Source organism: Tamandua tetradactyla, chromosome 2 (assembly GCF_023851605.1).
Source record: "Tamandua tetradactyla isolate mTamTet1 chromosome 2, mTamTet1.pri, whole genome shotgun sequence".
NCBI classification, from domain to species: domain Eukaryota; kingdom Metazoa; phylum Chordata; class Mammalia; order Pilosa; family Myrmecophagidae; genus Tamandua; species Tamandua tetradactyla.
Window position 1 is genome coordinate 157,324,500 of NC_135328.1, and position 12,391 is coordinate 157,336,890.

The window sequence follows — 12,391 nt, forward strand, 5'->3', positions numbered from 1 at the left end:
AGAAAATAGGTTTTCTGAGTTTTATATCAATGTTTTGGCTTCTTGGGATTTTGTAAGTTCAAAGGCTTGTATCTTTCGATTAGCCTGTGTATACTTTTTCTAAGCGTCTAGTACAGAACCGTGGAAGTATGTCTATTTGCAGCAGAAATAAAGAATACAAGTAAATAAAACAAAAACTTCTACTAATGAAGATGTAAAACAAAAAATGTTTCTTCCTCATTTTAATCTTACTCTTCCACTGGTACATATAATGATATTATAAAAGTGTATATTGAATTAGAGAATGAATTTGAACTTTATCTTCTTTAAAGCGAAAAGTTTTAAGTGTAATCATTGGTCACGAAGGGCGTGTTTCGAAATTCTCTTAACTAAGTTGTCTGCTTGTCTGCTTTTCTAGCTTAAAATTATTGACCCTGATATTTCATCCACCTGCTAGTTGATGGATAATTGAGATGGGCCACCTTCTCCCTATTACATTATGAGATGTTTATTGACACTGTCTATATCTCTGTTTTCTTTATATTCCATACTGTCTTAACACTGTGCTTTTTTGTGGAAACCCATTATATATAAATAAGAGAGTGATAAACATCTAGGAGTTTTCCAAGCAGAAAGCTTGCATAGCAGGCATTCATCCCCTTTTGATATAGGAGGTTCCTTTTTAAGAGATGGAAATTTGAAGAGTAGTCCCTTCCAGTTCATGAAAATAATTGGAGCAATAATACCAAAGAGAGATGTATGAAGGAATTTCCTTCTATGTTGATTTGAATACAAACACATTTTTATATAATTCATACACTTCCTTACATGCAATGATGATAGATAAAGGTTTATATAATCTTGTCTCTGGGTAAACGTGTTGGATAATTTTTTTCTTGTAGTAGTTTCATTTATTTCATGTTATTAAATAAATCAAGTAAGTTATTTGCCTACTTACAAACTTCATAAAAGTTCCAGCATGGGGAAATGTAATAAAGTTCATAATTTTATAAATAATTTTATGTCAACATTTTAATCCTTTCTGTCTGAGCCTTTTTGAATACACGTTGTTAAAGGCAGAATCCAATTTTTGATTGAACTTGTTATTTACATAAAACCCTGATCAAATGTAATAGCAACATTATAATCATTAAAATTTTTAAGCCAAAGAAAATTAACTCTGAAGTTAAAAGCAAAATGAAATCCTAATCTAAGGATTGCTAGTTTTTTAAAATCAATACACAAACTTTCTTAGCTACTGATTATTTAGGGACATTTAAGAGTCTTGTTTGACTTCCAAGCAAAGCAAAGTCCTTTATCCTCCCCCAGTTTGTGCAATCTCATGGAGATATGATTTCCAAATAAAACACAGGGCATTTTGACTCTTTTGAAAATAGTATTCCTTTTCATTTTTTCCTTTAAACTATCATCATTTGTTTTTTAATTAATATGTTTGATAGAAGGATTCTAAAATTAACTGCTTGAGGAACACAATGTATAAATAAAAATGGCTATAGTAATTAAAATAAATAAAAATGTCAGAGTAATACATTTCATTCAATTCCCTTTTCCTCTCTGTCCAGAACAGCACTGTTAAATAGAAATGCAATGTGGAGCTACATATGTAGTTTAAAAATTTTAGTGGCCACGTTAAAAAGTTAAAAGGAAACAGGCGGAATTAATTTTAATAATATATTTTATTTAAGCTAGTATATCAAAATATTATTTCAACATGTTCTAAATATAAATTATTCATTAGATAGTTCATATTCTTTTTTCATATCAGGTCTTCAAAGTCTGGTGTATAGTTTATACTTTTATCACATCTCAAAACTACACACATTTCAGCTTCTCAGTAATCTCACTAGACTATTTTATTAGACAGCGTAAGTTCGAAGAATGAAAGAACTTTGAAGGAATCGTTTTATATATTTATTTTATTTTCTTTCATGTTAATTTTTTATAGATATTGGATTTATTTATGCTGAAAGTACATACTTTGACTTACCAGGTTTATTTGGGTATTTCTTAGTGGAGTAAGTAATCAGTTGAAAAACAATCCGGATTCAGCTGCCTGCCTTTCACCTTTAGTGACTGTTTGAGTTTAAAACTACCAATTGTTTTTCCAGTTGTTAAATTGGAAATCAAACGTAGTTTATAGATGACATTCAGTCAATTCCCATTTAATCTGGAATCCAGATTCCCATAGTGTTAAGTAACTAAATTTTTGTGTGCATTCTGAACTCTTCTGTAATTCACTCATTTAGTAAATATGAGACACTGTTTTAGGCATTCGGTTAACTAAATAGAGAAGATCTCTGCCCTCATGGAGTTTTAGCTCTATGAGAAGAGATGTATAAACAAGTAACAAATAAATGAACAAGACTATTACAAAGTCTTTTGGTGTAGTGAATGAAATAACAAAGTGATATGATGAGAGTGAGGTAAAGGTAAGGCTTTCCGAGACTCGAACGATGGGAAGGCGCCAACTATGTCTATATCTACAAAGCTGGGGCATATATGTTCCCAGTAATCCCTGTGCACACATTCTAAGAGAGGAAAAAGATAGTTATGCTTGTTGTTCTGTGGGTTTTACACATCTAGCTTACTTGCAAATTTTTCATTAAAATTTTGTGGGCAAATTGTTTAACCTCAGTTTTTCTTATGGTCTCCTATGACGTTCTACATTCATAGCACTTATCATGCTACATTATAATTATTTACTTGCTGATTCCCCAGTTAGTCCATCACTTCTATGAAGTCAAGGATTTTGCCTTTGATTTTGTTTCCACCTATTGCATTATTTTTCTCCCATTCAAAGCTATATTTAGCAGAATTTCATTTGTTTATTTCATTTCCTTACATTCTACTTCCTTAATCTACTCCTAGCTGGTTTCAGCCTGAGATTAACCATGACTTTCATGTTCTAAATTCAATGGACTTTTTTCATTTCTTACTTTTCTTTAGCCCCCGACTAGCGTTTGATTCTTAACAATTTTGTTGTCCATATATTTTCTTCTTTTGGCTTCCATGACACTGCAGTGTCATAATTTTCTTTCTGCCTCTCTTTGGGTACCTGCTCAATCTTCTTTGCAGAGTCAGCCTCATCTAACTAACCACAGAATCTTGGTGTTCCTTATGACTTCATTCTTGGAATAACACAAATGAGTAATTAAGTGATATTCTAATTCCCTAATAGTTGATATCCTTCTTACCCTGGATTCTCAGCATGATGCAAGATTGAAAAGATTAAATAAAAATGCTGGAGCCATGAATTTGAAGTGGAAATATTAGTATGAAATTCAGAATGTATTTCATGTTAAAAGAATCCCACCCCCTCCACCCCCCCCCCCCCCCAACCCTAAGTCTTTCTGTTTAAATGGCCTAGAAAAAAAACTAACCCACAATGACTGCTAGATTGTGATTTGGAAAACTAATTCCGTTTTCAAAGAACCATAGCTCCTTGGAGAAATGACCAATTCCAGGTAAGAAATGAACAAAAAAGACCTGGGACATCTTGTCATAATAGAAAGCAAGAAGCCATTAAAGTCCACTAGGATAGAATTAAAAAGACTCAAGAGACAGTTTGAATTGGTTTCATTTACCAAAGAAGGAACAGTTTGAACACTAATAAAGATGCTAACTGCAGTGTATTTGATCCACAAGTTCATAAATGATGCTAAAGAAAAAAGACATAGTTGATCCCTTTTAGAGGCATTTAGTGAGTAAATGCCTGGCAGATAATGGGAAACTGGCAGTTTGATTAGCAAACTGAGCAGATAATGGGAAAGAATCAAGTACAATAAGAATTGTACCACTGGCTAAACATATAGTAGATAAGAGAAAACATTTTTTATAGAGGTATTCCAGCTTTCAAATAAAGAAGGAATGTAGAATGTTATCTTTTGGCAAACCCTAATGAGTTACTAGACATTGGCCATCAGTGTCTACTAAATTACACACAGAAGAGAAACAACTAAACATTTCCCCCCTGATTGGAAGAACACAGTACCATTTGTGAAGTGATCTTGCCAAAAAATTTGATTAAGGCTCTAGATTCTACTCCCGTTTTACACAAACATAGAGGAACATGTTAAATGACACCACAGGGATGTAATTGATAAAATCTAGGCTCTGGAAAAATCTACAGAAGAAACAAGCCAGTTTCTTCAACAAATAAATTGCAAAGGTAGAAGAGATAAAAAAATTATATGGATGAAAGGACTTCCCCTGGCCTCTGCATACTTCTGTCATAACACTACATTGTTTCAAAATAGTCTTTTTATAGTCATTTCTGTCCCATTAGACCATTTGTTCTCCAAGACCAGGAAATGGCTTCTTAATCTTCCTTTATTTCTCTGGTACCAAACACAATACCTGATATTTTGTGGGAAATAAATATTTACTATACAGCTTTAGTGGTTAGTCAGTCATAGTAAACTTTTTTATCTTTGGTTTTTTGATTAGCAAACTGAGCATAACATTTCCATATTTGCCTTTTGCATTTTTCTCTTTTAAGTACGACTGACTGACTCATCTACCCACCTACCATGGAAAGTACTGCTTTTTATGATTGTAAAGATAATAGATTTTTCACTGTTAAAAAAAAATTCAAGTCAAATAGAAAAGTTTTAAGAAAAGAGAAAGTAAAGCCATGACAACTCTGAGATAACCACTGCTAATATTTAAGAAATATCCTTAAAGATTTCATCCCACTCCCTTATACATACACACACAGAGTTTTTCATAAACATGTTCTCTTTGGAACTTGCTTTTTTCTGCCTATTGAACATACTGTGTCTCTCTTTCCACATCAGTAATACAGCTGTACATCATCATTTTTGGGATACCATATTATTTATTCTTAAGTATCTGTCTTAATTAACCAATCCAATACTGATGAGCATTGTTTCTTTATAATTTTTTGTATTATTTCCATTATAGAAATGTAGTGAACTTATTGGAGCACACACCTTAACATCTATGCACTTACCTCCATAGAATAGAGGTGCATTTGTTGGGTCAAAGGGTGTGTTCATTTAAAATTTCTGTCTTACACTACCACCCTTCAGAAAATGTAAATCTATTTTCATTGCCCACAAGTTGACTAATGTTACTTAAAGCCTTGTTCCTCAACTCTCAGCACTAGTCTTCAGGTTAAATATACTCATTCTCTTAGCGCTTTTCTTTTTTCTTTATTTATTTCTGTCCTCTGTATTGGCAGTAGGAGCTATTAAAATTTGCATAAGATGTGTGATTCTAAAGTGGACATGAAGTAAATAAATGCATACTAGCATATGATTGCTTTATAGCAGCTATCTAATATTTATTATACCTGCCATTTGTCATATGTGATTTGAACAAAAGTATGGAATATTATAGAAAAGCCACATTTATAAATGTCATCCTATTTATATTTGTTTGGGTGAAACTAAGATAATATTAGAAATGTCTTTTAACCTCTTAATATAATTTCAGTGCATACCCATTTATTTCCCAGAAGCCTCTTGGAGAGGAAAGAGTATGAGTTTTGAAGTGTGACTGACCTAAATTCCAATTTCAGCTCTGCCATTTACTTGTACCAAGTGAGAATCATCCAGTTTTTCTTGGCCTTAATTCCTTTGCAAAACTGGTATATATTTGTGTTCTAGTTTGCTAGCTGCTGGAATGCAAAATAGAAATGGAATGGCTTTTAAAAGGGGAAATTTAATAGTTTACAGTTCTCAGGCTGAGAGAATGTCCCAGTTAAAGCAAGTCTATAGGAATGTCCAGTCTAAGGCATCCAGGGAAAGATACCTTGATTCAAGAAGGCCGATTAAATTTCGGGGTTTCTCTCTCAAGTGAAAGGGCATGTGGCAAACACAGTCGAAGTTTCTCTCTCATCTGGAAAGACACATGGTGAACACAGTTAGGGTTCCTCTCTCATCTGTAAGGGCACATGGCTAACACGGCATCATCTGCTAGCTTCTTCTCCTGGCTTCCTGTTTCATGAAGCTCCCTGGGAGGCATTTTCCTTCTTCATCTCTAAAGGTTGCTGGCTCGTGGACTCTCTGCTTTGTGGTGCTGCAGCGTTCTCTGCTCTCTCCAAATCTCTTTCATTCTCCAAAATGTTTCCTCTTTTATAGAACTCCAGAAATTTAATCAAGATCCACCCAAATTGGTGGGGACATGTCATCATCTAATGCAGCTTAACAACCACTTTTGATTTAATCACATCTCCAGCGAGATGATCTGATTACAGTTTCAAACATATAGTATTGAATAGGGATTATTCTACCTTTATGAAATGGGATTTAGATTAAAACATGGCTTTTCTAGGGGACATACATCATTTCAAACCAGCACAATTTGGTGACTATGATTGAATTATTCCTTTAAGGCTAAATTAAAGCTTTATATGTGAAAATGCCTACCACAGTAGCGAGCAAATATTAACAATTCAGTATTGATTCATCTATTTCTTTTGTGATACTTAGTGCTACATAGTGTTTTTAAATATGTATTCACCACGATTTATACTATTTACACTATTGCCTTTACAGGAATCTTCTCTATATATACCCTCAGAGTCTCAATTTTGCCAACCGTCAAGGTTCTGCCAGAAATATAACAGTAAAAGTCCAGTTTATGTATGGGGAGGATCCAACCAATACCATGCCGGTAAGGAATGTTTTTTATTTATCCTATTCCTCAAATATAGTTCAAATTGACATTTTAAAAATATTAGCCGATTGGAAGCTCCAAAATCAGAATTAATGTCATCTTTCAAACCAAATTTCTAATAATTTCCTACATAGAAAGTACTGAGTGAACTTAAAGTCTTATTTATTTATTGAGAACTTATTATATGCTAGGCACTCCCAGAGATACAAAGACAAAGAAGACTTGTAATCTAGAAGATATAAAGCAAATAAAGATATGTAATTCTAAAACAGGTGCTTTCAAAAGAGTGTCAGATCAAAATCACCTAAGGAACTTTACTAAAGAACAGGTTCTTTTTCTCTACTCTTGACATATATGATTCTGATTTTCCTCACTCCTTTAGAATGAAAGGCCGGGTAATAGAGGTGGGGGTTGATGGGTGATATGTGATACTGTGTTATAGTTTGAAAATGTTCCCCAGGTGAGTCTAATATATACTGTTCCCCTCATTTGGTTGAGAAGCTCTGGTGGTAGTTCTCAACCTTGGCTGTGCATTATACTGGGATTGTTTAAAAATAGGCTGAATCGCAGTCCAATTAACTCATAATCTGAGTGTTGGAACCTGGTATCAGTATTTTTAAATCTCCCCAATGAATACATTGCACAGCCTGTGTTAAGAACCAAGGTATGTGCTCATAACTAGAAGATGGTACAGGGATTCAAAGGCATAGGTATTAAGAGGTGAGAGAGTATACCTTGCTGATACAAGCAGGTATCACATGGAGGAAATATATCTGGGCTGAAATTTGAAGGATGGTTACAATATCAATGGTAGTAGGTCTGGAGAGTAGAGAAAAGAAAGAATTTCAGTTGGAGGAATGTTCATAAACAGAGGTATGGTGATGAATTGTGAGTGACCCATAGCCATGAAAGAGAAATTAGAAACAGGAGGTTGGAGCCAGGCTTGTAAGGCTTTCACTGCCCAAATTGTCATTTAGGATATGTAGAAAACTAATAAGTGAACATTCTATGAATGTAGATTTTTGGCTCAACTAAAGTTAGTAACATATTGAACACTGTGGCTCTAGATGTTCAACCTCTGAGAACTCTAGTAGAATGCAAATGAACCTAGAATTGATGCATTATTAATAGTCTTATTTTGTTCTTCTATGTTGGTCAATTGTATTAAATTCTTTTCCACATTTAATCTAGGAAAGATTATTTATTTTCTTCTTCCCTGACCCCTCATTTTCATCAGCATTTATAGTTCTCCCTTGACTTATGACAGTGGTTAACAAAGTACTCATCTTTGTATTTTCCTATTTCAGATCCTTCCATGAAATGCATGCTGAATAAATATTTGTTTATAAGTGCAGAATTTACTTTTGAAGTTTGGAATTAGTATTTCATGCTCTTTAGCCTCTTCATTTATGTGGCTGAAAGAATGAATGTACTATCATAGTTGATGAAAATATAATGGATTGTAAAAATAGATGCTTTATCAGACTCTGTGAATTGCTATATGAATTTAACCTTATGAAAAATGTGGTATATGTAAAGTAATCTGTTTCAGTTGTTTGCCTAAGAAACTCTTACTTGTCTTAGCTTATGTTTTACCTCATTTGTAGAGCCCACCTATACCACCCCATGTTGGTCCTTCGGTGCTGTTAATATAGCATCTTCTCTTTTCTTACTTGGGCCTTATCACTTTATGATTATGTGTTTATTTCTTTGCCCATATACTGTGAGTTCCTTGAGGGCAGGGACCATTAATACTTATATCTTGATACCTAGCACAATGTTTGCCACATAATTGATGCTCATTCCATGTTGCTGAATGATTAAAAATAACTGCCATATGGTTTATAAAGGAAAACTTTTCACTTTATATCATTCATGTTGTGGAAATAAATGGGTTATTTTGTTATAGCAGTAGCTTCCCAGAGGATAGAAAGGTGCTGTATTCTTTTTATTTGTTTATTATATTATTTGTCACATGTAAATATAATACAAGTAAATATAAATATAATATAATAAAAAGAAAATAAATATGTTTATGTGAATGGCTGTTTTGAAAAATTGTATTAACATTGTGTGTACTTTTTTTTAAATCAGGATTATTCATATTAGTCCTAAGATAATTTTTTGATCGTATAATGCTGGTATGATAAAATTGTAAATTTCATAATCTTGGTAGTAGAGCAAAATTTTATGAGAACAGAGTAAGGCATGCTTAGCAAATTGATGAAATTAGACTTCTCTAGGATGGTCATAATTATTTTAATTTTTCATATCCTTAAAATAAAAGGTGTTGCTTGAAATGCACAAATAATCATTAATACGTCATTTTTAATTTAAGGATGGTGTCAGTTACTTTGCATAAGGAATATATTTTGCTAGCTGTTTTACTATTTGTTTTGATGGAAGGGTGATGGCTGGGCAGATTTAAGAGTGCAATGTATAGCTAGATAACATGGTAAGCCACAGAGGTTCACGTAGGAATCATAGCTATGACTATGACATCTTAAGCCATTTATCTAATCAGCTGCCCTAATTAACCATGGTATTCCTGTCAGAATTCAAGAGGCAAATCTACAAGATTGGATTATTTTAACTCTAAACTTAGACTTCTTCTGAAAGTAGTACTGTATTTTTTTTTAAGTGTGCTGGATTGAAAAAAAACCAAATATGTGAGAATATGTGTACAGTTCCTCCTCCATTTTAGAGTAGCTTGCAAAGACTACTAGAAGCAAAGGATACAACGTAGCTTAACCTAACATAGGATTTAAAAAATATCATTTAGAAATAATGTGTATTTGACTTTCAGAAAGACTTTATTGTTTTAATGGAGAAGCATCCAATTTGTGTAGTAGATTTATGCCACTATTCTAGGGTCATATTACTTCTATAAGTTCCAAATGATATGCTACATACAAATTTAAAAATGAGTTCTTTAAGAAAAAGAAAGAAATGTACTTTATTGCCCAGTAGATATAAATATAATTGAAAGAAATTTTTTAAATGTTTGAATGTCAGATGGGTCTCTCATTGAAAAGAATTTTATAGTTAAGCATTTGAACTTATTAATGAACGTCAATAGGCACATTGGTCCTTGTGCTCTTCGTTGGGCTGATTTTGCCCATTGTTCTCAAGCAATTATTAAATCATACAAATTCTTACGTAGATATAAAACATCCAGCATTTATTACAACAAAGTTTCAACATGCTGTTATTTGTTACAGGTAATCTTTGGTAAATCTAGCTGTTCAGAATTTTCAAAGGAAGCCTATACAGCCGTAGTATATCATAACAGGTACTGAATTCAAATATTTCTTTGAAAGTTACTCACTTCTCAGTGGCATTGTTAGCACTCACGATAGTGTGTTTACCAAATGCTTTGCTGCACTGGCGTGCCAAATTCCAACACAGCTGACAGCAAAGTTATAATTTTCAACATATTAGATGGACAGTCATTTTCTGCAAACATCTTTTTTATCTTATTCTATGATTCTTTCATTTTTATTATATTGTTATTGATTATCGTTGCGGCCTCTGCTCTTTTAGTCTTTCCCCATTATTCTTTCCTGACACTTCGTAGTTTCACTTGTCTCTACTCAGCCTGGACCCATTAGGCAGTTAAATTGGTCATGTTCTTAACATCCATTAATCCTTTGAGTAATGACTTTCTATTTTATTTCTTTAGACATTTGCTAATTTTGGATAACCTTTAGTTTCTGCCCTCTTCCTTTTTGGATTATTGAATGCTGTTGGAGAACTACAAAATGATACTAATCGGGACTGTCACAAATGATATTTTACCATATCATGAGGCTACAGCAATTCATTTTATTTTATCTCCTTTTGGTGTTACCATTCTTTGGTAATTTTAATTTTGTCATTGTTTTTGTTTTTGTTTTTTCCTACCCTAACCCTTGACAGAAGCTACTTGAAACCTTTTTCCCACTTTCTCAAGCTCCTACCTCTTTTCTGTTTGCTTTTCTTTCAGCATGCCCACTTTTACATTGATTGAGATTATCTAACTTGACATCTATCAGCTTCTCAACTCTTCACCTCAAATTATTTTCATAGTGATCTAACTTTCCTTCTGTTTCAAAGGTAGTAATGGCCCACTCCCTTATTAATGGAAATCTTTTCACCTATACCTTCAAACGATCCCATCTAGCTCCTTCCAGTCATTTATCTTTTCTTTTACATTGTCTTCTGCTTCACTAACTCCATCTCTTATTTTTAAATAGAAACATGTTTCCCCTTCTTAAGCAAAAAATTACTTCTTCAGTGCTATTGTATAGCATGTTTTTTCCTTGCCCTTTTAAAACTTTCTTCCTTTTTACCTTCATTTTATGACCCTATATGAGTTTCCTTCTACCTCTTTGAATACTTCTTTTTCTGTAGTAATTATTCTCCTTCTTTTAAGCATAGGCATTCCACAAGGCTTGGCCCTTAACCTTCTTTCTCTCTGTATTCTCTCTCTCAGTAATTTGCTCCTTCTTTAATTTTACCTTTATGTGACTTGTTCACAACTCTTTATTTTTAGTCAAACCTTGCTTCTGAAGTACAGACCTATTTTCAGTAGTCACTGGGTATTCTTATTTAGTGCCCTACTACCTTCTCAATCCTCCTGTCTTTTCCTTAGCAACATCCTGACCCTATCTTCCTTCTGATTTCTTTATTTCTGTTAATGGTACCACCATTTTCCCAGTTACTCTAGCTAAAAATTTAAGGCATCCTTGCTTTCCCTCTTCTTTTTTTTAATACTCAAGCAACTGTTAAGTCTTGATAATTGTCTGTGTCTGTAAGTACTGAACCTGTTCTGTACTGTTCTGTTCCAGGGGCTTTCTTCCATCTTTTCTCTTTTATAATAAATTTTCCCTGTTTTTACTGAACTCCTACTCATTCTTTAGGGCCCATAAAATATATCACTCCCTTAATGACAGTTTCCTGATCTCATACCTGAAGTTATCTGTTCAGCTCTATTTTTGAAGCCTTATCCCTACACACTCTCATACCAGAGGTCAGTAATCTTTATCTGCAAAGGACCAGATTATATACATTTTAAGTTTTGTGGGCCGTATGGTCTCTGTTGCAACTACTCTACTCTGCCATTTTAGCGCAAAAGCAGCCATAGGCAATAACTTTATTGTGAATGAATGGGGGTAACTGTGCCTTCCAATAAAACTTTATTTATCGATACTGACATTTTTACGTCATGAGAGATTGTTCTTCCTTTCAATTTTTCAGTCATTTAAAAATGTAAAACTAAGCTTGCAGGCTGTACAAAATCAGGCAATGGACTGGATTTGCCCTATGGTCCATAGTTTGCTGACCCCTGCTTTATGGCATAGCTGTGTATATGTGTACATCTTATCTTCCTACAATTTAGTAAATTATAATTTAATAAACTTTTTGAGGGTAATTAAATTTTTTATATTCATCTTTAAAACCACCCCAAAAGTAACACAAAGTTTAGCCTAGAGGCAGGCAATTAAAAATAGTTGTTGCCTGCCTCATAGATGTTTGATTTTCCACAAAGCCTTCATATTATGAGATTTTTTTTTTTGGACAGAAATGAACTAAAACACTCAATGCCAGAAGCTGTTGTTGAAGAATGTAGTAATTTTTAAGAGTATCTCAGTTTGTGGCTAGATCTTTATTTTTGCCACTCTTGGCATTAATGAAATTAAAATGACAGTACCGTCTGACATTGCTGGTAAATTAAACTTTCCAATAATTTAGTGGTGATTGGTGAGAT

General features: G+C 33.3%; 1 protein-coding gene across 7 annotated transcripts in view; it reads left to right on the forward strand.

Moving 5' to 3' along the window:
- Positions 1-12,391, forward strand: part of DOCK7 (dedicator of cytokinesis 7) — a 444,028-nt gene that overhangs the window by 214,867 nt on the left and 216,770 nt on the right. For 6 of the 7 annotated variants that reach the window (XM_077149435.1, XM_077149436.1, XM_077149437.1 and 3 more), the window contains exons 15-16: positions 6,522-6,639; positions 9,864-9,934. In XM_077149435.1, the coding sequence (XP_077005550.1) occupies positions 6,522-6,639; positions 9,864-9,934 (189 nt within the window). The remainder of the gene's footprint in view (positions 1-6,521; positions 6,640-9,863; positions 9,935-12,391) is intronic. The other variant, XM_077149441.1, reaches the window with a different exon arrangement.